Genomic DNA, 27,515 nt, shown 5'->3' with positions numbered 1-27,515 from the left:
ACAACACACTGCCTGGGAAACTAGGAAGCTGTTTCTTGAGGGTGAGCTTGAATTTGGAGCTCCCTTGGTAATATGAACAAAGAAGTGAGAGAGAGCACAGTCTGTACTACATGTGCGGAGCAGCTTCTTGCTTTCAGGTCAAAGTCCCTGGGGACCCTGAGACCTAATTTTCTTGTGAGACACAAGGAGGAAAAATTTCCTACAGAGAAATAGTTAAAATAAGTTTATAAAAACAATGTGTTGGTTTGTTTAAGAAAGCTGCTTCCATGAGGCTGTGTTAGGTGGAAGCCTTTGGGATCAGAAAAAGGGAAGCAGATGAAACTACAGACATGGGGTTGCAACACTGGCTTGAGTACTGGGGGATCAGCTTCAAGCTCCTCCCTGCCTCACTTTGGGCCCATGAGGTGAGCTAGGACATAGCTCAGATCTCACGTTTTTACATCAGTGCTGTAATCTCACAATCTTTCACAGCTGCATGTGGAACAAAACCCGATCTCGAAGCCCCAGTAACTGCCATGAAACAGATGTACCATGGCCTCAGCAAAATTAAGGCCTTTTGTTTCTTTGTCTCTCAGGGCACCTCTGTGGTGATGGACACTGGCAGTGAGGGGTGGCAGGAGCTGGTGGCCAAATCAGTCACCTGACAGCCTGTCCAAGGGTCTGACCCATGCCCAGGGACGCCCTCAAACCACTCACCTTCAGATCGAAGATCTTCTTGTCGCACAGGGCGCAGATGTGGGGGAAGTGGAGAGGGGCCACACCGCGGAGGTCGCCAAGCTGGTGCGGCGGCAGGGAGCGGGTGGGCAGGTCGGGCGTGCCGCCACTGCGCTCCTCCTTCTGCCTCATGCGAGGGCTGCCGAAGCTCTGCGCGCTGTGGTTGAGGCGGCCGAAGGAGGGGGGGGCGGCCGTGCTGAACTTTGTGTCAGGTGTCGGCTCTTCGGGGTTGTACAGCTCGTTTCTTATTTCATACTGCTGCTGACTCGCTGACGGCCACAGGCTGTCGCCGGGCATGAGGTCAGGCTTGTTTTGGCTGGGGAAATTAGGGATATTTTCCCACTGGTTGCTTGTACTGCTGCCATGCAAGACAGGGCCGGGATCTCCTTTCGGATGGGAGCCCGTGTGTGGGTCGCTGGGGAAGGCCCGTGCTGCACCGTGCTGTGCTGCTGCCCCATAGGACTCCTTGGGAAATGTCGCTGCCGCCTCGTGCTGCAGCTGGCCAGGAGCCCCAAAGTGACTCTCGTAGCGCGGCCCTGCTGCTGGGGTGGCAGTGTGGGTGCTGCCAGCAAGGAAGCCGTGCTGGCTGGACTGTTCCCCCTCTGAGGCGAATGCCTGAGAGGTGGCAGTGACAGCATTTTGCTTGTTGTACTCATAAAAGCCCCCTGCAGCAGTAGATGTGGAAGCCCCTGCCTTGCTGAGACCCACCACCACGGGTTGCTGGCCGGAGGTCGGAGCCATGACACTTCCAAAGGGATTCATGACGATTGCGTTGGGCGCCTGGGCCTGGACGGCTCCCAGACCTCCCCCTGGGGCAGTTAAGGCCGGGCTCTGGGCAGAAAAGGCAATGCCACCAGAGGGGAACCTCGTGCCAGCGATGCCAGGCCCCTGGGGTGGGCCTGCGCTGTGGCCCTGCGGGGCGCTCATCACCGTGGGGTGCCTCAGCTGGTTGAAGAGTGGCTGTGACATGGCCACTTTGGAGAGCACCTGGTTGAGGACAGTGGCAGCGGCTGGGTTGTTGGTGACAGCAGTCTGAGCCAACTTCAGCCTGTGGAGCGTGAGCTGTGCCTGGAGTTGTGCCAGCTGCAGGCTCGCCGGCGAGGGGAGCAGAGGGCTCGGGGCGCCAACAGAGAATGGACTCTTCTCCAGGAGTTTGGCAGCACTGCAAAGGATCAGCATCTGGGTTAGCCAAATTCACCCCACACCTACCTACGCCCACCTTCTGTGAAAGCCCAGCATGGGATACACTGCTGCTGCCAGAGGTTTAGTGTATCCAAACTCAGGGAAAGCAAAGGCCATACAGGCCCTCCCACACCGTCCCCAAATCAGCAATTTTCCCCCTTTTCTGCACTTCATGCAACCTGCAGCCCCCCTGCTGAGACATCACTGATCCTGACTGATTTTGTGATACCTTCATTATTCTCTTTTCCTACAAAGCAGGTAATGCGAAGAAGAGGACATCAAATGGGATTTTAAAGCCAGCCCCTCAGGTATTTCTCACTTAGCACTTCTGGCTGCATAAAGCAAGAGAAAATATTCCACATGCATTTATTTTGTTTACAGTCCTTGTGTTATTAATCTGAACAGCAGCTTGTTCTGTAACAAAGCCTATAGTTTTGCAAATGCAAATATAGAGGACGAAAAAAGTGAATGAGAAGCAACTACAAACAAGCTGTCCTCAAGAGTATTCCTTGTTCAGCTAGAATCAAAGACAAAATTTCTGCAGTGCCAGCTGGTGAAAATCAAGGTCTAAATACTTCCTAGAAATAAGAGGTACACTCAGCGTTGTCCTTCAAGTCTCATACATGGGATGAGTAAATTATTGAATTGCCTGCTTGAACTCCAGAGCTGGGAAAACAGAAGATGAATTTTTCAGGCATATGGTGGTTTCTTGCTTTGGGAAACACCTTTGAGATATCTCACCAATTCCCAGCACCACCACCAAACTATCATTTTCATGCTCCTACTGGAAAAATGTTATCTTTCACTTTCCACCACCTCTGCTCACAGACAGCACAGCTACTCATTGCATTACAAATGGCTGCTCATTCTGACAGTGAGAGCAGAGAACACTCATACAACGGGGACGTGGTCCAAAGCTCAATTAATTTATATTGTAAAAATGTATTGAGTTTCAATTGAGGCCTTTCAAAGTAGCAGGAACCATGCATCAACCACCACGCAACCCTCACTGTTAATAATTGGCCAATTTGCTAAACTGCATGGATGAAGCTGTAGTTAATGATAAATGTCTTGTCAGCATGCTACATTTGAAAACCACAAATTAGGAAAACATCTGCTTAAATCCAAAGTATGACTAAGAGAAAATGAATGGGTTTCATATTTAACATTTAACTTCCACTAGCAACTGCAAGGCACATCTGTCTCCCAAAACACAAACCACCGTTTGGATAAATGCATCATTATGTAATGACACGACTCCCTGCCAGCACAGGCTGACACCAGTGCTCAGCTTCAGAGCTGAGGTGCCTTTTGTTTCCCCATGTGGTTTCCATCACTTACTCTCTGACTTGCACTTACAACCCAGTTTGCTGTAAATTTGATTATGGATGAGAGTCAGTGTGCAAGTACAGTCAAAACAACATGGAGAGCCTCACAAACCCCAGCCCGGGAGATCCTGAGGACACACAAAGCTGCTGAGGAGTGCATGTGGTGAGAGGGAATGCTACAATGGCACACGCACTGTCACTGCCACCGGGGGCCATGGCATGGCCCTGTGCCTAGGCTGTATTGTGCCACCAGCATCTGGAGTGTCCAGACTCATGGTGTGTTTTCTGGCATTTACCACAGGCCTGACAACAGTTTTATTTTATAGCTATACCCTTTGTTCTTTAAGTAGCTGCAAAACTCTTTAAAAAACTTTTACAAAGCATGCAAATAAGATCTGCCCAGTGGTCTCAAAAAGAAAAGCCAGGAGCATATAATGTTTTCAGCACAGGAGCCACAGATGACTCCTGCTCCCAGCAATCTAATTCCACTGTGCTGCAAGCCTACGCAGCAGCGTGCCTATCCCAACAGCTGCAGCCACTCCCCAGCTCTGGTGGTTACCTGCTGGATACACAGGCTCCCTCTCCAGAGAAACCTTCTCACTTGACACTGCCACAAGCCCTGAAGCTGCCTCAGCCTCCTTGTGTCTTGACCAAGTTTGGAACATTGTTTCCAAGAACCGGCACCCCCAGCTGGGCAATGCTCTGGGCGCTGGCTCTCCCCAGCTCTGTGCCTGCTCCTGGGATCTGCTGCTGGGTATGGGGAAGGCAAGGCCTGGAGTGCCCTGCACAGCCGCACTGGAAATGCTCTGGCCACTTCAGACCAACAGCCTTTGGACCCTGCTGTGGAACAGGGCAGCACCAGCCCCTTGTGCCTGCTGGCTCCATCCTGGATTGCAAGCCAGCAGGCCAAAGCAAGGAGAGACTGGGGCTCCAGGAAACCTTACCGAAAATGAACCCATTGTATGGTATGTTGAGTACCATATGGCATTCACACCATATGGCATTCATACCATGTGGTATTCAACCATACGGTTGTATGAAGAAGCCACAGCCTCCAATCCACTGAGAGAGGGACAGAATAAGAAGGAACAGTTGTTCCCGTGCACCAATAGGTTTGGGAATGGCCAAACCCTCAAAATCCATGTCTATTATGAATTTCCGGATTTCAGGGTGTTTCGGGTTGCGAAGTTTATCCTCCCACAGCAGAAACAGAATATTTTATCATCTAACCAAGGCAAAGAAGGAAGTGCTTGTTCTTGGATCATTGGGAAAGCAGATATAGAGATAGAAGGTTGGAGAAGAGCTGTACATAAAGCATCTTTTAGACAGATACCCAGATTTAAGGATTTCTGTTCTGTTGTGAAATACATGGCGCAAAAGATATACCGGGCCAGCGTGCACAGCTTTGAAAGTTTCTTTCTTTCTTTCTATTCTACTACCACAACGTTTATGTATTTGATAACATAATTTTGTAAATAATCTTGCTACAGACTTACTAACCTGCTGGAAAGTGCAAACACAAGGTGAGGATAGCACTCAGCTAAGGTATTTTGTGGGTGCCATTCCCCATTTGGACACACTTCCCACCCCCAGCTCATCCTCAGGTTACTGAAAGGCAGCCCCCAGCTGCTTGTGGGGGGTCTCTGCCACAAGATGATTGAAAGCAGCTGAATGAAGCTCTCAGGGAATTGGCCTGCGTCAGACACAGTTAGCTCTATCCTGTGCAAAACATTCCTGATTATAAGGTCAGCAATGTAAAAAGTAAACAGAACTTGTCCTCTGCAATTATTTATTTAACACCCGCTGTACAGCTGGCCTACACCAGCACCACTAGGAACGCCAGAAATGGTCTTTCTTTGCTGAAATAATGACAGGCAGGAGTGCTGCCACACAGATTCAACAAAGAAATCCATAGCCCAGACAAGTTTTCACACAGCTCTGAGAGACGGGAGTTGAAATTGTACATTGATATCGCAGCACTCACAATGGGATTGCAAACACTGGCAAGGTCATATCACCATAAATCAATTCAGCCCACCTGCTATCCCTGTAATCTTTATTATGCTTTTAGTATCCAGGAACAGTGTCAGAGGTAAGGTATCTAGATGGCTGGATTATTTGAGCAATCCTGTCTACAAGAGTGATGAAAAGGTTGACCACAAAACATGTTTATTAGAACAGACCAACAACCTGGAGCTTGATTTTCAACTGACAAAACTAAGGGTTTCACAATGCTGCCCAGCACCTTTCAAAATTAGGAAAGAAAAAAAAAATCTGGACAAATAAATTAATGATCTGAGTTACAACTATTTATATATTCACAAATATTTGAAATGTTGCATGAGGTGTGAATTTGAATACTTTTAAAAAAAAATCTAATTCATAGCAGTGCAGAATTTTTCTTGTCTCTTCCATGAATCTTGCATATATTCTAAGATTTTTGCATTCCCTCCCCAAGACATGCCTTTACATATAATTACACCTACCCGTCAAAATATTCGCAAGAGAAATTTTTAATAATTTTTGTTCCAGAGTGTGCCTTTTTTCCCCCAAGCAGTCAGTATTAATATGTTAAAATTTCAGAATTAAAATGACAAGGGCATTAACATACCCAAGTATCCTAAATGCATCATCACTCTGCACTAGTACAGTATTAGATTTAAATGTGTGCAGTAGCACGCTGGTTTTTCTAAAGCTGCTTCTGAATCAGTTAGCAAACTTTAAATTAATGATTCAGGACTCCTGAATACATCACACAGAACCATCTCCTAATTATGCAAGCACAAAATAATTCTGTTATGCAGAAAGGTGAACATACCCCTTCTCTGTAATGTATCACACATGAGAAATATACCAGGTTGCCTTCTCTAAACTCATCCAAAACAATTGCCACTGTACTAAAAAAGCAAATATGCCTCAAAAATATACAAATTAAATGTTTGATGATGAAGTTAGCAAGATATTAGCAGTAGATGGAGTTTTCAAATTAAAATGCATAATTTGACAGCACTTCATTAAAACTGCATGCTTGTATGCGAGGACAGAATCCAGCCTCTTGAACACAAGGGAACTACAACATCATATTTCAAACACTGTTAGGAGTAAAGACAAAGTTCAGCAAATTCCACAACATATATTAATGATAATAAAATTATTATAATTACATTTAATATAATGCTGTTTTGCTGATCTTATTAATAATACAGGATCTATATTCATTTTTGCTTGTTGAATAAATCCAGCACTTATACCAACAAAGACTGGAGCACTGGTTGAAAATGAACTCTGGAAATTTCTTCTATATTCTTAGGTTGTTTCTGGCTGATATTAAATAACTGCTTATTTTCTCTTCAGCTCCACAAGAAGTTGTTTTTTTGGGTTTTTTGTTTAAGTAAAATGAATATTTTTGTCAGAAAAGCTTAGAAAGACTGCTGAAAGGAGATAACCCTTCACCTTCATAATTTAAACTCTGAAATCATCTACCACCAAACTTTTTTTTCCTGAGCTCTGGTTAGAAATGATAAAAAAAAGAGATCATGTTTCCCAGTAAGTTCAGCTAATGATGGGGAGCACTAAAAACCTTAAGCTACTTTAATACATGTATAAGCTGCAAGTAAAACCTTTCTTATCCCAAATAATGATTTCTAAAGCCTTCCATTACACTACTGAGAGAGGAAAATAAAACATCAGCCAATGTATACATGTGCATTGCCAAGTGAGTTTTGCATGTTTGGCAATGCTAAACTCTACCACCCGGACAATTATCTAACCTAACAGTTATCTAGAAGATGAAATGTAAAACGTTATCACAGAACTGCTAACCCTGATATTTACAAAGCTAATGGGAGTTAAGTGCTTGCCTCCTACCAAGAGTCCTTGTGCTTGTGTTTTGGCTTGAAACTTTGAAGCCAAAAGGTTCTCTTGCCAGGCAATTTTCACTAAGAAAGGAACAAGATAAAAGGGCAAAACACAGTAGCTTTGTCTTGGATAACAGTTCTTTGTTTTGATCACAGAAATAAAATTGGAAGTGATCTTAGAAGGATGGTTAGACCAGTTGCTGAAGCAGGATCAAGCTGAACTCAACCACTTGGGACATATTTGTTTAATCTGCTCTTAAGAAGCTACTTTGGTGGATATTCCATGACCTTCAGGGTCAAATTGCTCAAATCCCCTTAATTTTATAAAACTCATTAGAAGCCTATGGTGGCTGTCTGCTGACACCCTAAGCCCATCATCCCATGCCCACAAAGAAGGGCTTCTCTTACCTGTAGCTGCTGCTACCATATCTTCTCTGCAATCATCCCAGCTCCCTTCTCTACACATTTTGTGTGTTGCACTTGTTTGCAAACCCCAGGCTGATTGCTTTTCTTTATAACAGCACAGCCCTGTGGTTCCCTGTTACACCCAACCCCTTTCCTGAAGGGATATTGCCCAGATATGCTGGTTGGGAGGAATCTTGGGAGCTCAGGCAGTCTGACTTTCCACACAATAAGGACTAGCTCAGTCCTTGCTTTTTTTGACTGTCCAAAGGATTAATTGTATCACAATTTCATTTTATCCTCATCACTATTGCATCCACATTAGATCAGATCTGGTTTGTCAGGATTACTCTGAATTCCCATGGTGCCTCCAGAGCACTTGTAAACTCTCTCTTCTCAGCATCAATTTAATGGACACTTTGCTCACCCAAGTTATCAATGAAGGCATCAAATAAACTAGGGATGTTCCAAATAAGGAGACTGTGGTGTGCTTTCCATTTACTCTCCAAACACCAGTAATTCAAGGACAGGTTATCCACCTTGCAGCTCTGCTTTGCATGCTTAGGAGACCATGTTTTTTCCTCCCTGACAGTCATTTCTGCTTAAAAAAACCAACAAAACATATTTGCATTTGCAAGAACAAAAGGGTGAATCACCTCTGGTGAGACTGATTTCTTATTATCAACTCTTGCTCTATATTTCTGGGGAAGTTATCTGGGATTGTTGCTTAAAATCAACTATGTGTTCTGGCTTCTTTGCAACAACATTTGCTTCTGTTTTGTTCTAGCTGCTTTCAGTTGCTGAATCCAGGGCCATAGAAAACAGTTGGCACTTAGAACACAAGAATAATACCAGGTACCACCGAGGTCTACGCCGGCTATCACATTTCCTGTAGATGTTACCCAGTAGATGTTTTATCCTGAAAATATACTTCTTATATTGTGTGAAACTCCAGATTACATACTGGGCTTATCTCTGCTTTCCCCCACGCAATGCATCTCTCCACAAATAGTTAGGTAAAGTTCAGCTATTTTCAAGTAAGGCACATATTCTAGTAAAGGCACTCCATAAGCCCAAGGCTCTAAGTCATTATTTCCGAAAGCTGGGAAAGTTATCATATTGTTTCGTGATATTTAAGTGTTGCTTGGTTTTGATGATGTTCCACAGTATGTCAAAGATGTCTTTGAGCATTAGTGTGCACATAGGAACATTGGTTTATATTTTAAATTTCAGCATAGTAATTCCTTTAGCTATACTGCAAGCAGCTAACTGCAACTACTTCCCAAGGAAATGCAATCCTTTATTTACTGAAATTAAAGAAAAATATTTTTCAAAATTTATTTTAAATTTACCCTAAAACCTGTCAGAAATAGCTATAGCACCAGATCAGTGCCCTCAGTAACATGCTGCAAAGTTCTAAATTAGCAGAGAAATTGTGTCACAGTTTTGTGGGGCTTTCAGGGCTTGCTATAACAGTCTAGCAGTGTCATGCTGCCCATGCCTGTCTCCCCAGCACCCTTCCTGCAACAACTCTTATCAGCTAGGCTTCAAATACCCTTTACTGGCCAAAGTCCTGGTTGGTTGGATGATCTCTGCAAACCAGCATCTCAGCAGGGGTCCTTGTAAGGAGGGGTGTTGAGGGACCCCAGTAACTCAGGACCCCAACAGCCACAGGCCCTGAGCAGATGGTGGTGTCAGGGTGCTGAGTGCTCAAACCCCTCCTGCTCCTGCCCCAAGCTGCCAACACAACAGCACTGGGAACTTGCCTGGGACCAAGGAGCACAGAAGGTCCTTTGGGGGATGAAAACCAGGAGAAAAGGTGGTATGGACCATAATGCAAGTCCAAAGGGTGGGCAAAAAGGCAGGCACAAGGATTAGCATTGGCAGAGCCAGGTAACTCTGTGGGAACAGGGCAGGGGCTCCAGCAGACGCACCCCTGTCCCGGAGCGCGGCCGCTCTGCCACGCGGCTCCGCGCTCCCGGCGCTGCTCCCGGCCTCCCCTCGCAAAGAACACAATTCTGGGGGGAAAGGATCTGGAAAACTTATTTCAATGTAATGAAGAAAAGAAAATGCAGACCTTAAAAAAGAAAAACCACAATTCAGAAATCCTTTAAAGGCTTTTACATGAACGCATAGACAAATGCCCAACTGAAAAATAATCCTTGACATATAGTATTTACTACAAGAGATTTTACAGTAATATCTCACCACACCTCCTGCTAATGTGTTCTCTGCATGACATTGTTAACCACTACAATAATAATAAGTTTGAATGTATCAATATCTTGCAGTGCCTGGAGGCACAGCTGTTTTCATTTGTGTGTTGAAAGTAGGAGCCATAATGTGGTAGGCAGATAATTCTTCATTTGAATAAGCCATTTCTATTTCACAGTAACATAAGACAACATAAAAGCCCTTTTACCAAGGTAATATCTTCAGTTTGTAGACAGGAAAATGACATATAACTGTGGAAAACATAGAGTACAAAGAAGGATTTTTATTTCTAAAGTAGCTTCATTTGTGTTCAAAGAAAGGATTACCATTTGTGGGGGGAAAAATTTAAACTCTCCTTTTATTTTTAAATATTAGTGCCAATGATACATTTGAAAAGTTTAATGAAAAAGCATATTAGTAAACTAAGTCTCTGGCAGAACACTACTGACACAGGCTACAGAAATCACATGCAAACCTCAGCTCTCCTGTTTGTATGCTAGGCCAGCTGAAAAGTGACAGCTTGTGACCACAAGTCACCCAGGAGCATCACAATCACTTCAGAATTAATCTAGTATCTCCCCTAAAAGCTGTTTACATGCTAGGTGCTACTAACCAACATAGCGCATGAGTGTAGGAGCAGAAATGCTGGAATAGCTCCTATCTGCAGTGGCCGAGATGGTTTACTTTCTCTTTACTGCTAATGTTGAAATGTTGGCAATTTAAAGTAATACATTCATTTAAAAACCCAACCAAAGCCCCTGAAGCTTCAGCTATTTTTCAGTCAGATTTGTGATTAGAAAACCAGAACCTCTGTTGATTGCCTAAGATGTTTATATTACACGACTATATACTTCGGCCTATTTTTTTGTTTTCCCTTTATGCATATTTTAACACAACATAAATGTTATAAATTCCTATTGTTTAGGTACTCTCACATGCTACTGGTGTACATAAATTATACATGAACCTTGTGAAGCCCCAACCTAATTCAGCTGTTACTGAAGCATGTTGCAAAGCCTTCCTGATCTCACTGTAACAAGAGCAATGCTTCTGTGCCCCTTTTTGGTTATATTTAATTTAAGCATAAAAAATCTAGTAAGTTTGCTCTCTTTCCATGATCTCTTTGAAATCAGCCTTTAATACTAAACCATATTATTCATACTATTACACAGAAGTAATACGCAGGGTATTTTAGCCTAGAAGCTTTCATTATCTGTTTTGCAATGAATGTTGCTCACTGTTTTCTTTAATGAATTCCAATTTCTATGCTAAAGAAATTTAATGTGAATCTTAAAAGGTATATGGGAGGTTTTCTTTAATTTTCTTATGTTAGAGGGCAACAGTTGCATGAATCAGACTGAGCATGTTCCTTCTGGCAGAAAACAGCCTGTGCCAGAACTGTTGCAACTCTTTGGCTTTGAGAAGTTTAATTTATTGTCTTAAATAATAAACTGCCATTCAATCAACCTTGTGAAACAAAACATAAAACAGGACTGTGCTTAAATCTTGAACAGGAACCAAACAAAGGAAACAAAATTGGAAGAGGCATTTTGTATTAAATAACATCAATTATTTTGTTCTCTCCTTCTGTCTGCCTTCAGTATTAATTAGGAGTAACTGACAGTTAATATGCTCCAAGCTCTGCATGATAAAATTGATTAGTATACTAAGACAGAAACTAAGAATCAGTTTTTGATGAAAAATATCAGGTTTCAGAGCACTGCATGTGGCAGCCATAGGAAGGAAAAAGTGTGAAGATATTAACCTATCCCCAACACTGAGCTGGGCATTTGCCCACTCCTGCTGACAGAACTGTCAATGGACACGGCCGGCCACTACTTTTAGGTTAAGCACTGCCTTATTTCCTCTCAATTTTTGCTTGATGGTCTGTCCATTTTACTACAATGCACATGCTCTGCTGAGAAGTGATTGTCTAAATGTCTATGGAGCTTACAGGACCGAAGAAAAATAAGTTTTTACTTATCCCACTGGCCTGCACAGCAGATGATACACCTTGTGTTATTGATGTATCTTTTAACTGCAAAACACCCTAGGATCCAGATTCAATTTTGTGTGGAAAGACATCCAAGAAAGTTATTACTGTTATTTCCTTTTCCAAAAAAAAAATTCTATTTTACTTAATGCTATCATATTTCTTTACCAGCCTTTACTTCTGAAAATAAAAAACTCTCTTGAAGTATAAAGTATCATTATTAGAAAAACACCAAACAATAAAATGACAAAACAAACAAAAAATAATAATGCTTTGATTCCTCTTTTTTTATTCCAAAGAACTCTATTCATAGCCTAATGAAGGCATTTCCAAATTCAAACATCTTCAAAAAATTTTGGTATTTTGAGTTCTTCCACGATTTGCAAACAACTCTTTGCCCACTGCTTGTAAACAGCACTAATATAATTCTGCTTTGTGCCTACTAACACAGACTATGAGGCTTATTATCGGGTGGTTAACCATGGCAAATCAATAGGATACAATTGGGTGTGGAATGTCTTTTAAAGTCTAAAAGCCCTTTATTACAAAAAGCTAAGCACGATAAGAAGCTACTGCCCAAAGCAGACCGTATCTTTAATCTGAAATCCCAGTTAGCTGTTGCCGCCAGAGCTGCACTTCCCTGTCTTTTCCCTTCATTACGGAAAGAGCTGAACTTCAAAATCAAATTTTAAAGATCCTTAAGATACTCCACTTGGCATATTAGTGTCCCTCCTTGCTGAGAGGACGGGGACACAGGCCTTTCGGCACGGCGGTGGGTGGACACGGGTGACACGACATGATCTTACCTTCTTGCAACATGAAGGGCTGCCGGGAGCAGCGAGCTGGTGCGGAGGGAGCGCGGCCAGGAGCCGATGTCAGCGTTGCGCACATGCCTCCCAGTAACGTCCCACTGACATTCTACCTGCTCTCTGCACCCCGATTATTTACAAGCTTCCTTCCAGAAAGTCACAACTTTAGGAACAAAAAAACCCACCCCAAATGGAGGACTGGAAGGCGGATCACGTGGCCACCAGGAGCCCGTCCCGTTGCATTACACGCAGCAAGTGTGGATGGCAAACAATATCGGTTGATGTTTATGCCATATGTTCTCGATCTCTTCAAGTATCAGCACCAAAATCCTGCTTCTGTACAGTGTAATACCACGGGATCCTACTGGCAAGAGGGTCACAGTCTAATTAGGCAAACTGCGGAAAAAACACGGCTCACTAATGAAGACTGAGGGAGACTGAATTTTACAAAGCAAGTCCTTGCTCTGGAAGACAACAAGCATTAGCCAGCTGAAGTTTTAACAGTTTCTTAAAACACGCACTCAAATACATTACATTTCGTCCCTGGAGCAATTTGTCCATGCTTGGGCTGGCTTCTTCTGAAGGAAAGTTGAGGTTTTGAGGAAAGACACTGCTGATATTTGTTAGCTTGAGCATATTATCGCTCAAATCAGCTCTCTGCCCGCTCAGAAACACTCAGCGAAAGGAAAAGTCATCATCCAGCACTAATCCACTGCCTCAAAAGTGTGCGATCGCTGACCTGTGCCACAGGTTCTGCTCGGACCCCGAGGCAAGAGCAAGAGGTAGCGCAGAGCCCGCACACCCGCATGCAGCCTTCAGCAAGTTATCTCAGCAGGTTCTTCTCATTGCTGATCCACCTTTTCCTTGAAAACCAAAGCTTTCCAAGAACAAAGTTTGCACTTCCATAAACCCAAATATATTACGCCTTACATCTAGGGGCAAAATCGAGGACCTTTCCCGTATTTCACACTACCAAAAAATTAACATAGAAAGCCTTCTATTTTGCTGTCTCTGCTTCTAACATGACATAGTATATATGTCAATTAAGAAATAAATTCTCTTATTAATAAATAAATGATGTTCTCACACATCCAAAGATCAAAATAAGGCAAATACTCCTATTTTGCCACAGGGACATGAGCCTCTTCAGCCCATCAGACAATGTTTCTTACAGCAAGAGCTTGTTAAACTTCCTTTTTCCAGCATTAGTCTGGAAACCTTTCGCAATAGCACTGGCACTCTGTATGCGACATGATCCTTCTATGGAAGATGCCATTTCCAAAATTACCTTGCAGTAAGGGAAACCACAAACTAAATCAGCCTGCAAGCGCGCATCTCTTACCTTAAAAAAAAATATTATAATCCTGCAATACTTCACACTCATTCAAAGTGGAGACTGGAGGGATCTCCATCCATATTTTCTAATTTTTTCTTGCCTTATTTCTTCCTTCCTGCACCACGTCAGAGAGCTCTCCCCGCCCCTCAAAAGGAGAAAACTATTGTTCAAGTTTTTGGCTTTTCTCCAAATATAAAACCCCCAAAGCTTAAGAGATGGCGAAGACCATGACTGAAAGGGGAAAGGCACCTAACAGGTGGTCCAAGGGGGTTCCTTCACACATACAACTCCCATCAGGAAACAGCGTAAAATTCAGGGGAAGGAGAAGGAATTAGTAAAAGCTACAGGGCTTTTCTACAGCCTGTCACTTCTCCCCCCAGCACAGGCGCCCTCATGCTCTGCTCTGCATCTGCATTACATTAAACGGGGTGAAGAAACACAAACCAACTTTCACTCGAATGTGAACTCTCCACTTCGTGTCACCCTCAGGACAATCATGTGAAGCACATATGGCGAGCTCAGCCTGGGAACCGCACGGGACCTTTCCGGCCAGGAGCAGAGCTAATCCCCGCCGCTGCCCGCACGCGGTTCATGTGACCGAGCGCTGCAGGTTCTCCCTGCCCGCAGCTGCTGGCCCAGCCAACTGCGCCCTGTCAGCAGGCGGATGGCATTCTTTCCACCGAGGCACGGCAGGCCAACGGGGAAGGAAAGCAAGGAGAGTAACACAGGCAGCTTGATTGCAGAAAACATTGCCTAACATACGGGCTGCATGGCTGCTGATCTCTCCAAAGAGGGAAAAAATTCACTCTCTCAGTTATAGGGTTTTCCCTAACCTGCATTTTCATCTGTCATCAGATACTTGAGTTTCCCTTCACACCCAGGGAAAGAACGTGCCCCAAAACCGTGGTGTTCCTGGCAGTCTGGCAAGTCTCATCCCTGTAGCATGTCCTCACTTCATCTGTCTGCTAAGTTAGGAGGAAGAAGAAAAAGAAAGAAACAAGCAGCTACTCCTTTCCCTACTTGCTCACAAGGAAAGACATGCCATTCACAATAAATCAGTTAACAGTTAACATCTATCTGCCTTTTTTAGGGCTTTTTGCAACCTTAACAGTGATCAGAAGGGATCAAAAACTCCATTAATTTTGAAAGTGGATGCACTTCGGAGAGAGACTGTGAAGTCTCTCAGCTGGTTCAATTTCAGCTGGGAGCATCTTCATTGTTTTCAGATAGTCCCAATACCCACCTTTTTGGCACCTGCAAGGCCTCCTAACTGCCTGATGCCCTCTGCTAAAGTAATATGATGCTCTCTGGGGCTGGTGAGATGAGAGAGGCTCACTGGCATTCTTTACATATTAGTGGGAGTAGGGAAAAAAAACTATTCAGACCACTTGGATCAAAAAATGAAAAAGCATAGATGAAGTAGTGCAGCTGAGAACAGATTTTAGCTGAGCAGTTGGCATACAAGGAGAGATATCAAGTCAAAGGCAAGAATATATTTGATGAGGAGGTTTAAGTCCTGTGATGCAGCTTTTCAGGAAATTTGCTCTCTAATACTCTAATTTGGGATTGTTTAGACTTGCCTTTGTAATTTGGCAATCAATCTTTTTATATAAATCACCTAAGCATAATTTTTGGGTTCTGAAGTTTCTTCACTTGTTTAAAAATCTCTTTTTATCGCAGCAAGCATCAAAAAAATTTAGATTCTGCCCCGTCTCCAGAATTTCTGGATCATAGTATTACTGTTACAAAAACCATCAGTACGTCATTTTGAAAACATCCTGAGAAGTCAGATGCATCAACGCAAGCCAAGCAGAAATGTGACGGATCAATTTGAATATTTAAACAACAGAATTTAGAGAAAGAATTGGACTGAGATCTCCAGATGTAGTAGCATCCCCACTCAAAGAAGACTACTGAATAAAGAACATGTCCTGATATGTGGATGGAATATGAGCCTAAAAGTTTCTTGGCATAAACTACCTTCTACAGAGTGGGCTTTGGAAGAAGCTTATCTCCATATTCCACAAAAATGAGCTTTAGAGTCATGCTTCTATAATAGCCAAGAAATGAGATGCTAGCAGACAGAACTGTGGTTGGATTTGCTGTAAGAATTCCCATATTTCTAAAACAATCAAATAAGTTGGGGGTTTTTTTACATGGAGTGTGTTTCATCCATCTTAACCTCTACAATGTAATGCACAGTAAAATAAATTATCTTCTTCACCCAATAAAAAAAAAAATCTTAATAAACTGTCTTCACAGTGCAAGCAGAAAATTCTCATGTATTTCTTCGGCTTTTACTCACAGCCAGTCACTCTTCCTGAGCTCCATCCAGCTCCATATAGCAATATTCAAACAAATTATTTTAAAAAGGGAAGCTACAATTCTTTCTGTAGTCAGCATTATAACCTAATTAAGCATTACAGTCTGGTCCTACAGACCAGGACAGGAAACCACCTTCCTTACTGGGCCTGGAATCAGACAACTTCATCTACAGCTTCTTTATGATAGACAGGAAAACTGAACATATGTCTTGAATGTCTATATCTAAACTAGTAAGTTGAAGACCAGAAATATTCCACACAATTGTGATTCCAAACTGTTTGGGCATCTGGACATTGACATTTTTGAAGAACCACTAGCAAGACCATTCAAACTTCATAAATACTTTTTAACATGACATCAAGAAACAATGACAGACCTTAACATAGTCTTCTGGGTTTGTAAGTGCAACCCCTGTTTGATAATAAAACAGGCCCACATCAATATTTCTGATCATTTTTTTAAGATGCTCAAGTGCCTGCAGAGATTGAGGCTTCCAAGATTGGCAGCATCAAATGTATGTGCTAATATATACTAGTGAAATCACAGCGTAGTGCTGCTGCCAGAGTCCAGGTCAATTCTGGTATCGGGGGCATGAGCTGTAAAACCTGGGTTTGGGATGATAAAGAACCCTCTGGGTCACACAGTATGAAATAACTGTGTTACACCTGAGGTCAGACTCAACTCTTTAGTGGTCTTTTCTAGCTAGGAAAACCTCTGCCAACCTGAGATTTGCTTGTGTGTCCAGCATTCACACTTCTTCTCCACTTGGTTCAAAGACTGTGCTAATCAAATACGCTAGCAAGTATTTTTGCGGCACATAAAATACAATTTAGCAAAGAAGATAGTTATACTTTAAGCATGGCCAATAAACCCCCAGTCATCCATATGTGTAACAGATGCTGAAGCCTTCTCCCTGCAGAGAAATGCTGGCTTCCTGCACTACTGCTGGCTGCTTCCATCTAAGGGCAGAGCACAGTCACCTGCTTTAATGTTTTTCCTATTTTTCTGTTGCTCCTACTAGGTTTTGTGTTGTAGTCCACAGTGAATGCAGTGGTTCATTATCACACAGGGAAATAACTTGGTGGATGGGACAGCAGCTGAAGATCGTGTTCAGTGCTCAGCACCATTACAAAGAGATCCTGAGCAGTTTCCATAGGTACACTGGTTTTCAGTTAATTAATTGGATTATCTAAAATCCTCCTGCACAACAGATCAGTCTCAAAGTCTCTTGTCAGATTTAGTAAACCTTCAGTCAGGTCTTCCAACTATGATCCAGCCTGTGTTCTCTGTGTTGCTAATTCTTTCAGACACTTTCACCCTCTGATTTGTCTACTGAAAGCAAAGCATGAAAGCTCATCACTGGAGCTTCAAAGAGAATAACACACACAGTAAGCTTGGCTGCCCACTCCAGCATTAACATACAAATAACTCAGAGGGCTATCTAGATGTCATTGATGAAAACTCAGTAACAAATCATTTAGTTGAGTTTTGTCCCATTTGGCCATACATTTGGAAAAAGGCATGGTCAGCTAGGCTTTCACCAATACAGGATGGTGTTTTCTGCAAGACATCTGCTCCTGCTCAGTTATTTTCACCTAATACAATGCACTGATGTAGAGGAAATTAAAACTACGGCAGAACTGCCAATAATTTGCAGCACAAGAAAGATTCATTAATTTTCTCCTCTAGGAATGAGTGTGGCTCAGTACATGGAGCTAGACAGCCCAGCTCTTCAGCAACTCTGTCAGGAGCATGCAGAGGTATGCAAAAAAGCTCTTTCCCTGTCTTATATGTCGGTCCTGAGGGGTGTGATGGAGACAGCCAGTCCCAAGTGCCATCTGCCACACTACATGTGAGCATCACACTCTGCTGCCCCTTCACATGCCTGCCTGGATTAGCCAATGTCAACAACAGAGTTACACCCTTCCCTATATGGGCACATGAGGGGCATCCAGCTCCATGTGCCCCACGGGGGAGGGACTGCAGGGAGAGGACAGACAAAACACAGGCTTGAAGCCTTAGGAAGCAATGTCAATCTACTCCTGACTCTTGAAACAGGATCAGAGACCCTGGGAACAGAGCCCTGGAGCAGTTGAACACACTGAGCAGATTTTGTCCTGAATATGAATCACCTGATGGCAAGGCATAAGACAACCCAGTGTTTTGGTGCTGCCAGCCTTTTTGGTTCATCTCTCATCCTCTCCACATGTTGCACAGCTGGTGTGGTGAGTACAGCGGCCCTTGAGCAGCTAAAATGATGCTCAGGGGGAAAGGCTCAAAGATCTCAGCAGTCTGGAGTATCTCCAGGCAGGGTGCATTTATCACCAGTGCCACAAAGGCAGGAGGGAACAAACTCAGATTGTACCGAGTGCTTCCCTGTGTGCCTTATCCTGGGTTTGTTCAGGAGAAGGTTGCTGACCTGCAGCATGAGCAAGGACAGGCCAATGGTCCTTCTGGCCTCCTGGTCTCCAAGGAGGGAAAGAGCACAAGCAACACTAGGTCTATGAACAGATCATGGGAAGGATACACATGTGTAAAATTAAGCTGAATGGTGGCTCGAAGATGTCCCAAGGTGGTAAGTCTGGGGGTTGAGCAGAAAATGAAATTATCAGCAAAAACACAGAGAGAGTGGTTGGTTAGAATGTATGTTCTTCCATCTGAGGCACATACTTTCAGGAAAAAAAGATACTAAAGTATTTTCACATGAATCAGCTGAATGTAAATGTGAAATATTGCATGAAAATCACAGAATAAGCCTAAGAGTTAATATCAATACTAACATCTAGGATGAACCATTAACCATTTTAATAATGTCTCCACTCTGCTTCTACCCAGGAAAACATGCTGATGCAGGCTGGGAAATCTGAGGAGCAGCTCATGTGATGCAGACTCCTGACATTCCCCCAGACATGACTAAGCTTAAACAAGTGGCATTATCTGGTGCATTTGAAAGCAAGATGTGAACAACATGATCATGGAAGCTTTTTTTGGTACCTCTCAAAATGTTCCTGTTCAGGATCAGGATGGGGTTCCTGAAGTGAAAGACGTTATGAACAAGTCAAAATTTGCTTGCAGCATTCATGGTTTTGTCAGCCTTGAACTCAGGAGAGAGTGCTGAGAGCTAACAGCATGAATGTATAAAACAGTAATTCTGTGAAAATGCCTACAATGGAACTGACACCATCTCCATGACAAAAATAACTACAATGCCTATCACAGAAAACACAGGCTTAGCTAGAAATAGAGCCTAAAAGTAGGCACTCTTACTCAGTTTTGCAAGTTTTACATCATCACAAATACATTGATATTTTAAGTCGGCTGCCTCCAAATTTAGAATTAAATAGTAGGTCACCACAAATGCTATTTTTGAGTCATGAAGCTGAATACACAAGTGAGTTCTGTATTAACCAAAATATTGAATAAAATTAAAATGAAAATAAATGTATGATGTGAATCCCAGATGCTATTACCCTGGTGTGTGTGCTCAGCTCAGGAACACCAAGCTCAAACAGCACCTAAGCCCCTGTGCAGGCAAACCCTAAAGGCACACAGCAGCTAGAACTCCTGCACTGCACTTTTCCTTATTCTTAGCATGGGATTAATTTTATTCTACATTCATAGGTGTTCCTTAAAAAAAAGAAAAATCTTGAAATTACAAATGAAGACTTCTGCTTTTGAAGAAGGTAAAGAGATCATACTTAATTTTAAAAGATTTTCAAGACACATATGGTTTGGAGTCAAACACAGCCTCTTCAAACAGAAACCAATGTATGTTTTCCATCTTAAGAAACTTGTAATTTGTCATCTTTCCTACCTAGACTTTTGCATTTAGCTCAGCAACTACTGGAGGTGCTCACTGGCTGATACTGCCACCCAATGGCTCGTTAGTCATTAACAGATTACAAAAAATAAAATTAAAGCAGATGTAAAGCAGAACCAGTTCTGCTTCAGCTATGGGAACAGAAAGCACCTTCATAGTAGGACATTTCCATTAAAGAGCTCTTCTTCAAAATAATCATATAAAAAACATGTTAAAAATACTCATTTGAGGATGGTGGAAATGGAGCTGAATATTCTCACTACCATCTCCAGCAACAAACATGGGTGAGTTATTCAGCTGACAAGGACAGTAGCTTCTGCACCCAGTCCTCAGCCAGGCACTTCTGAAGATGTTCCCCCACTGCAGGAGAAGGGATAAAGAGCCTCTTTTTCCTTTCTGGCTTTCTATCTCTGGCTACACTTTAGCCCTTCCTGATATAAAGAAAATCTGACTGGCCCTGAAGACTTTTTAATTCAGGGCATGGTGAGGGATCCAACAAATTATCTTGTGATCTCTGAATGTATGTATGTAGAGAAAGTAAAAGGGACTTCAAGAAGAGAAGTAAAATTAATTAAAGATTGAGGAGAAATAGAAAACTCTGTTTCCATTCCTGCAATGAAGTCCATGAGAGATTTCTTTGCCCACAGGTGGAGGAGATCCCACAGTGGGGAAAGCACAATGAAGCTTCCTGTGGGGAAGAAGATGGGAGTTTACACCTGGTGCACACCTTGACTTTGTCTTTAATTAACAGGGGGGTTCCCTTCTTTCTCCCATCCCAAGTGGTCCTGAAAATGTCTCCCCATCCCAGGCTGCAAGAGCCTGACTTTGTTTGTTGGCACCCTTTCCCTCACAGCCAAGGAGGGTCAGATGGCTGCACCACAGCCCCAGCCTGGGCACCTCTTGGATAAATACCAGCCTTGACCTGCTCCTGACTCACAGCCACCAACAACACCCATCAGCCACTCAACAGGGAGATATGGTGAGGCCTTCTGGAGGCAGGACTCCAACAAGAAAAACAAGAGATTTTGTTTTTCTCTGAAAAAAAAAACAACATTATTATATGCGCTACAAGGTCCCAACAATTTTACTTTAATGTAATAATTTGATTCACAAAGCAATGTCTAATAACTAGTTCTTTTTGTCATTTTCTTGTTAACAAACAAGACAGATCCTGCTTTATTTTCTGCATACAGTTACGATGATAAGCATCTTCATGTGTATTTGCTGTGTCATAAGCAGCAGTAAAATAATTCCCTTCCATATATCAGCATATTTTTTCCCACTAAGTACTAAAAAAATTTCCTTTGGGAAAAAAATTGTAAGTGCTTTGTTCTGGACTCACAGCAGCTTAAGACACCCATAAGGAATGCACTGAAGTTACAGAGGGGCTGCAGTTGGTCGTCCTGCTCTGTGTGCAGGGCATCCTTCCCACAGTGGTATTTGGTGAGTGAAGGTGGAATAACCACTAGATGGGGATGTCTGGCTTCAGAATGTTAAAGAGCAAAGAGTTAAGAACTGTGTAGCAATATCTGCAATAAAGCTTTATCAGAGTATTCAGAGGAAAAGAAAAAAAAAGGAATGAGAGGAACAGAGAACACATGCACTTGGCTTCTCCATGTCTTTCACTGGATTGTGTGAAAGACCATGCGTGGATTCATATTGTGCAAGGGATAAACAGTACAAGAGAAACAGGTAGAAAACAGTCTCAGATCAATGTGCATATTTCCAAACTGACCTGAAAATAGTTTCAACAAATATCCAGGCAACAGCAAACTGCTGGTCTATCTCCCCAACCTTCTAGCAGGTTCTCCCACTTCTGACCATCTTTTTTCTCTGGCAAGGGATCTTTTGCAGTTCCACCTGCTTGTCCTTTTTTCCACCCTGCTGTCCACATGGATCCTCTCCTCTTCCCTCCAGCACCTGGTAGGCAAGTCCTGCCACTCCCCTATCCATGCCTTTCCACCAGGTTACAGCTAGAACTTCAACATGCATCTCCTGTCTAAATGAGTGGGACCAACACCTTCATAAGATGTGCACGGCCCTCGTCCCTTCCACCATGACAGAGCTCTTCAAGTGGTTCTGCAGATCCCAGGGCTTGAAGCCTCTCTTAGATGTCCTCACCCTCAAACTCTTCACAGCACAGGCAATGCTTTTTCTTTTCCACTTTATCAGCTTTGGGGCTCACTTGCCTCTCTTTCTCCCTGTGAGTGCAATGCCTTCTGCACTAAAATCCAAGGTCCCTTTTCCCTCTACCTTCAAATCCCCTCTTCCAGTATTACCCTCCTCCCCAGCAGTGGCTAAATAATCACAGAGCAGTAGAGCAGTGGGGGATTACTCAGAGATACTTAAATATTTCATATATCACTTGAAAATGTCAGTATACGTCAAGAGAAGGCTGCACTCCGAAGTCAGATTCTTTTACAGAAGACACCTGAGGAGCCCTGTTAGGAACACAGACAGATTTGGGGGTATTCCAAATAAACTGTATCTTCCTTTTTCTAAAGCTGAAAACCATTTATTCCCATAAAAGCTTTCTAACTGATATTTGTTCACATTAAAAAAAAACACACGAAGCCTTTTAAACTTTTCATCTATTGCTTTTCCTTATCCCAAGGTAAAAGGTTACAAACAAAACACCACACTTCAATGCTTTGAAAGTAGCTGGTCATCTCCTTTTAAAACACTGTTGTGTAAGAGTGAAAAATGGCACAGAACTAAAAAAAAAAAGTTATTAAAAAAGTTTCCTTCAACTTAGGGAGCAAAATCTTGGATTTATTTCTAAAGCTATGTTTCAGAGATGACACATATTTAGTCAGACTTTTATACTCTTGAGTAAGCAAACAAAAAACCAGTCTATGTTCAGCATGCTTTGTCATAGCTTTCAACTGCTGGAAAGCAAAGGTAAATACAAAAAGCACTGCAGGCTGTATTCCTCACCACCATTCTTTTCACCCAAAGATGAAATATTTATTGATCTCAGCAGTACAGACTCAGCCTCCTCTGGGCATTTGCTGTAACATATTAGAGATCTGAGGAGATGCTGTTAATGGTCAGATGGGAGCCTCAGTGCATTGACAATGCAATTCTGTCACACCACTGTGACAGAATTAGTGACAGAATTAAATTTTTTAATGTAATTCTTAAACTTCAATGCCTTTACACTACTAAACATTCAGTCAGGCTCATTACAGACTTTGACACGCTCTGCATCTGACTGTAAAGGAGCATTTTGTCATTTGCAAGACAGCATTCCCCATGCTCTGGTCCTGCTCTGTGCAACCAATTAGGCTGTGGAATTCCCTCCCATCAGGCATGAAGAAAGTAATTCATTACATTATGCTTCAGCATACCAGTATCTGGGTGGGCACTGCTATTTACTAAAAGAATAACTATATGTGTGCATAAGAAAAGACTTTAACTACAGCTCCATGAAAGATCCTGGGCAGAGATCTCTTGAGGAGCTGCAGACAATACTCCCGAAAGGAAACCTGATTCTATCCTCGGAATTACAACATCATCCACTACAGCAAGGAAGCATAAAACAGCTCATTAGCAGCCCTATCGAGTGACAGACCTAAAGCCAGCTCCAAAGTCACCCACACCTGTCTGCCTATAGCAAGTGCCAAAAAGCCAAATTCCTTCGGGATTAGAATCCTTGTCCCTTTTCTACATCTGCATCTTACAACCCCAATTTGCTCCAGGGAATCACAGGTTTTAGAGCAGCAGGGTGCACAGCAAGAATGAAAAGATAAGCAGATGCTGTAGATCCTCCCCACAAATGACCAAATTCTACACTGCGGTGTTTTAAATGTGAAAACCAAAAATGCCATGATTTTTAATTAGCACCATTTGAAATAGCACAATATTAAGCCACCCAGCAAAAAATAGACACTGGCACTTCTATTATACTGGTTCCTTTATGGTTATAAACAAAAAGGCACAAGTCCTACCATGATCTTAGGATCTCATTTATAGTAGGCACCCTGAGGTGTTCTTTTGACAGAGTAAGAACAAACAGCATTAATAATATACTAGTTAATGTGTGCTTCACACTGAACTCCAATACCACAGTGAAAAGCCTTAATTATGATAAAGCTGAGCAGAACTCTTAAAAGCAATCCAGAAAAATCTATTTTTCCACATCATGATTCACAATTATGTGAATGTGTCATCAGTCTCCCAGGATCTGTTTTCTACAAGCAGTGGGATTTTTTAAAACATGCTTTACATACAGGCCTCAGGGGTGATCTATCAGGAAAATTGAGAGTGAGTACAGAGAAATTAAATTAACAACTGACATGCAACTGTATCTGTCAGAGATTCAGCAATAGGACAACAAAGACTTATTCAACTCTCTATAGGAAGAAGGGAACAGCCTCAGTTAGATCAGACAATTTTATCCTTCTGGAAATCTTTCCTAATTGTAGCAAACTGCTAGAAAAATAATGATGAATAGAGAATACAAAATGGTAGAAACGGAGAGAGGAGAGAGATGCAATTTTTTTGAGGCATTTTAATAAGAAATTTCAGATAGTTGTAATGATGTCTTGAAAGTGTGAAAAAATGATGTCTTGAAAGTGTGAAAAAGGACTCCTCACTAATGCCACCCTGTTTGTTTTCCTTCTTGATATAATTAGCATTATTACTATCAGAATTTAGTGCACTGTTACAGTGAAGGACATAAAACTAGATGCAATAGAGCTGTGGTTGTACACAGCTGTAATAAGACCAATAACTCTGATCCTATAGAGTAGAATAAAATTACACAGCAGAAAATGAGAACTCCTCACACTGCCAAAACACTACAAGGTACAGCTCTGAGGTACAGCACACATGCAAGCCCACGTGTAAGAATTTTTCAGAAAAAATTACAATCTTGCAAGAAGCAAAATGAAGAAAAAGCCTTCTGAATACTTCCTTAAATGATTCCTTCTACTGCAGCAATATAAACCTAGGTGGGCTTTTTTCTAGATATTAAACTCAGCTTTAATATAACATTGAATCTAAATAGGTGAAGACCTATTTACTTGAAGAAGGCCTGGGACTTTTCTGTCTGGGAGATAAAAGAATTTAACAACAGCCTGAATTTCTTGATCAGTTCACCACAACTTCCTCATTGCCTAGAACTGCCTTAAATTGCAATTCTAATTGTAGGCTTAATTGATTCTTAAAAGAAATGCATGGTTTTGTTGTAAGGAAAAGATGCACTAATGCTGGAGGACCATTTAATCTCTCTCTTAACTTACAAAGACTTGTCTAGCAAAAGTTTGAAGCACAATAATGATCCTGAAAGGAAAGTCTCAATGGCACCCACATCTAAACACTCACCTGCTCCCCCCCACTGCCAAGCTACTTTGGATTCAGCAGCCAGCACAGACACCTAACTAGCATCTTCCAAATTTTGGAACAAGCCTGAATGAACAGGAGGCAGGGCAGATCCAGAAGCAGGTTTAAGGAGGCATACAGCTGGCCTGAGAGTGGCACAGGAATTCAGTCATCTGAAGGGCTGCATTCCTGGCCCACATGAAGGGACCTAGAGCCTCAGCTACAGGATGCAAGAGCTCAGAAGTCCGTTCAGTTATGTACTAAGGAGAGATTCACACTGGAGTAAAAAGTCACATATCATGGCAAAATGTTTGTGAGAGAAGCTCAAAAGCTCCTTATTACAGGTGGGAGGGCAGTAACTAACAAGAATCCGCTTACTAGGTTCCCCCTCCCTGCCAGAGCAATGAGACACTTCAACTATTTCTCACTCAGCATTTTGCCTTTTACCTTAATAAAACATGCAGAAATCTTAAGGAATTTAACCACTCTACCTGGGGTTTAAAAATCTCTATCTCTGGTTAAGAGTCTATTTAGTACGAATGTGCTAAGAGGTATCACCTTCAGTACGGTTTTTAGGAATAAGTACCTACCTTATAAAGATAATAAAAGTCAGATCCATTGGAAACAGCTGCAGGTTCTTCTAACACTTGCAGGGCATCTTTAAAGAAACCCCTCGGATCTGTAGCTGCAGTGCCAGTGGGAGAGCCCAGGGTTGTGCCTGGCCACTTGGTTACACACACAGTCTGGAAGCTGATGCACTGGATTCTGCTCTGCATCATCACCCTGCCCTTGCTCAGCCAGAACTTCAAACCCCACAGTCTGTCTGGGATAATACCTTAAATCCTAACCCATGCCTCCCTTCCAAAAAATGTACACTAACCCAATTCATTGCTTTTGTTTTATCTGTTACGCATATTCAGTGTTCAACTGCACAGTAGAGGGCAGTAAATCTTCACATGCCATGGCAGAAACCCTCCCCCCTTAAGAATTTAAACAATTTGTGAATACATTTATGACATTTTTCAGCACACTGTAGAAGTAAACTCCCACTCAGCTACACAACTTCAGCTTTCTCACCAACCTTTTCCCTAGGTGTACACACATGATTCTATTATTTCACACAAGGTTCATTCTAATGTTCTTTAATTTCAAAAAAGCAATGGGACGTACATGCAGTTTAGTGCTCTCAGATGAAGACTGACTTATTTCAGTGTAAGATAACCCAAAAACTTATGAAATGTTCAACAGAGGATACTTAATCACAGCTGTAAATGTGTTGACACACAGAGAGTGAGGAAGGGAAAAAACATACTCGGTGTTACTGACAGTATGTCAAACAGCATTACCAGAAAGAGATGAGCTGCAGCATGTGATTTGGATGACACTTTGAGACACAGAAATATATCTTGATTTAGATTTTGTGCCATAAAAGAGCATCCTCTTCCTGCCAAGCCTCTACAAAGCTCTGAATCTCCCTTAAGTTCTCTAATGTTCAGCACTTAACCTCTTCTACCAAAGATGCCATTTCAAGTTTTAAAACACCCCATGTCCTAGTTCACAAAAGGTACATTTGCTTAATAATTTTACAGCTACAGGTATGTCTGAGTAATTTATAGGACACATGAAACCATAAAAATTGAGCCAAGAAATGGTATTTATAGGACATGAATTGGTAGAGGTATTCCCAGTTCCCTGCCTTGGTTCTTGGATCATCATCAAAATGAATGAAGATTTGCTAGACAAGCATTTTGTTTAAGTTCACATTCAGTTAAGTGGCCATTTTTCCAGTGAAATTGTAAAATTCACGCCAGTGAGGAAGGCAGCCCTTTAAGTGCCTTCTCTTCCAGTGTACAAATTCAGCTCATCTCCAAAAAATATTGTTATGCCTGGTTGTGTTTCAGAGACTTTCATAAAAATCAGTGAGAAGCCATAGAACAGTCTCTCTTTATAAAGTAATAATGATACTAATTCAACCAGATTAATATTGTACTGACTTTTAACAGCACACAGAAATCTGGTTTACATCACATCTTTCTGACGGACTGCATTCCAAAATAATTTTGGTGCCAGCTCTCACATTCCCAAAAGTGTTTTAAAAGCCACCTTGCAACCATCTGCAGAGGTCTCTTAGCTTGCATCCAGCACTTGAACACTGACTCTCTGGGAATTCTGGGCTAGCATTCAAGATCAGTACCCTGGCATCTGCACAG

The 27,515-nt window shown here is 42.3% G+C and overlaps 1 protein-coding gene across 1 annotated transcript in view; it reads right to left on the bottom strand.

Moving 5' to 3' along the window:
- Nucleotides 1–27,515, bottom strand: part of RBM20 (RNA binding motif protein 20) — a 95,661-nt gene that overhangs the window by 21,367 nt on the left and 46,779 nt on the right. The window contains exon 2 of the mRNA XM_058029141.1: nucleotides 697–1,876. Within this exon, the coding sequence (XP_057885124.1) occupies nucleotides 697–1,876 (1,180 nt within the window). The remainder of the gene's footprint in view (nucleotides 1–696; nucleotides 1,877–27,515) is intronic.

The sequence above is a fragment of the Melospiza georgiana genome, chromosome 8 (genome assembly GCF_028018845.1).
Source record: "Melospiza georgiana isolate bMelGeo1 chromosome 8, bMelGeo1.pri, whole genome shotgun sequence".
Lineage (NCBI taxonomy): Eukaryota > Metazoa > Chordata > Aves > Passeriformes > Passerellidae > Melospiza > Melospiza georgiana.
This window is presented reverse-complemented; position numbering and strand designations above follow the sequence as displayed.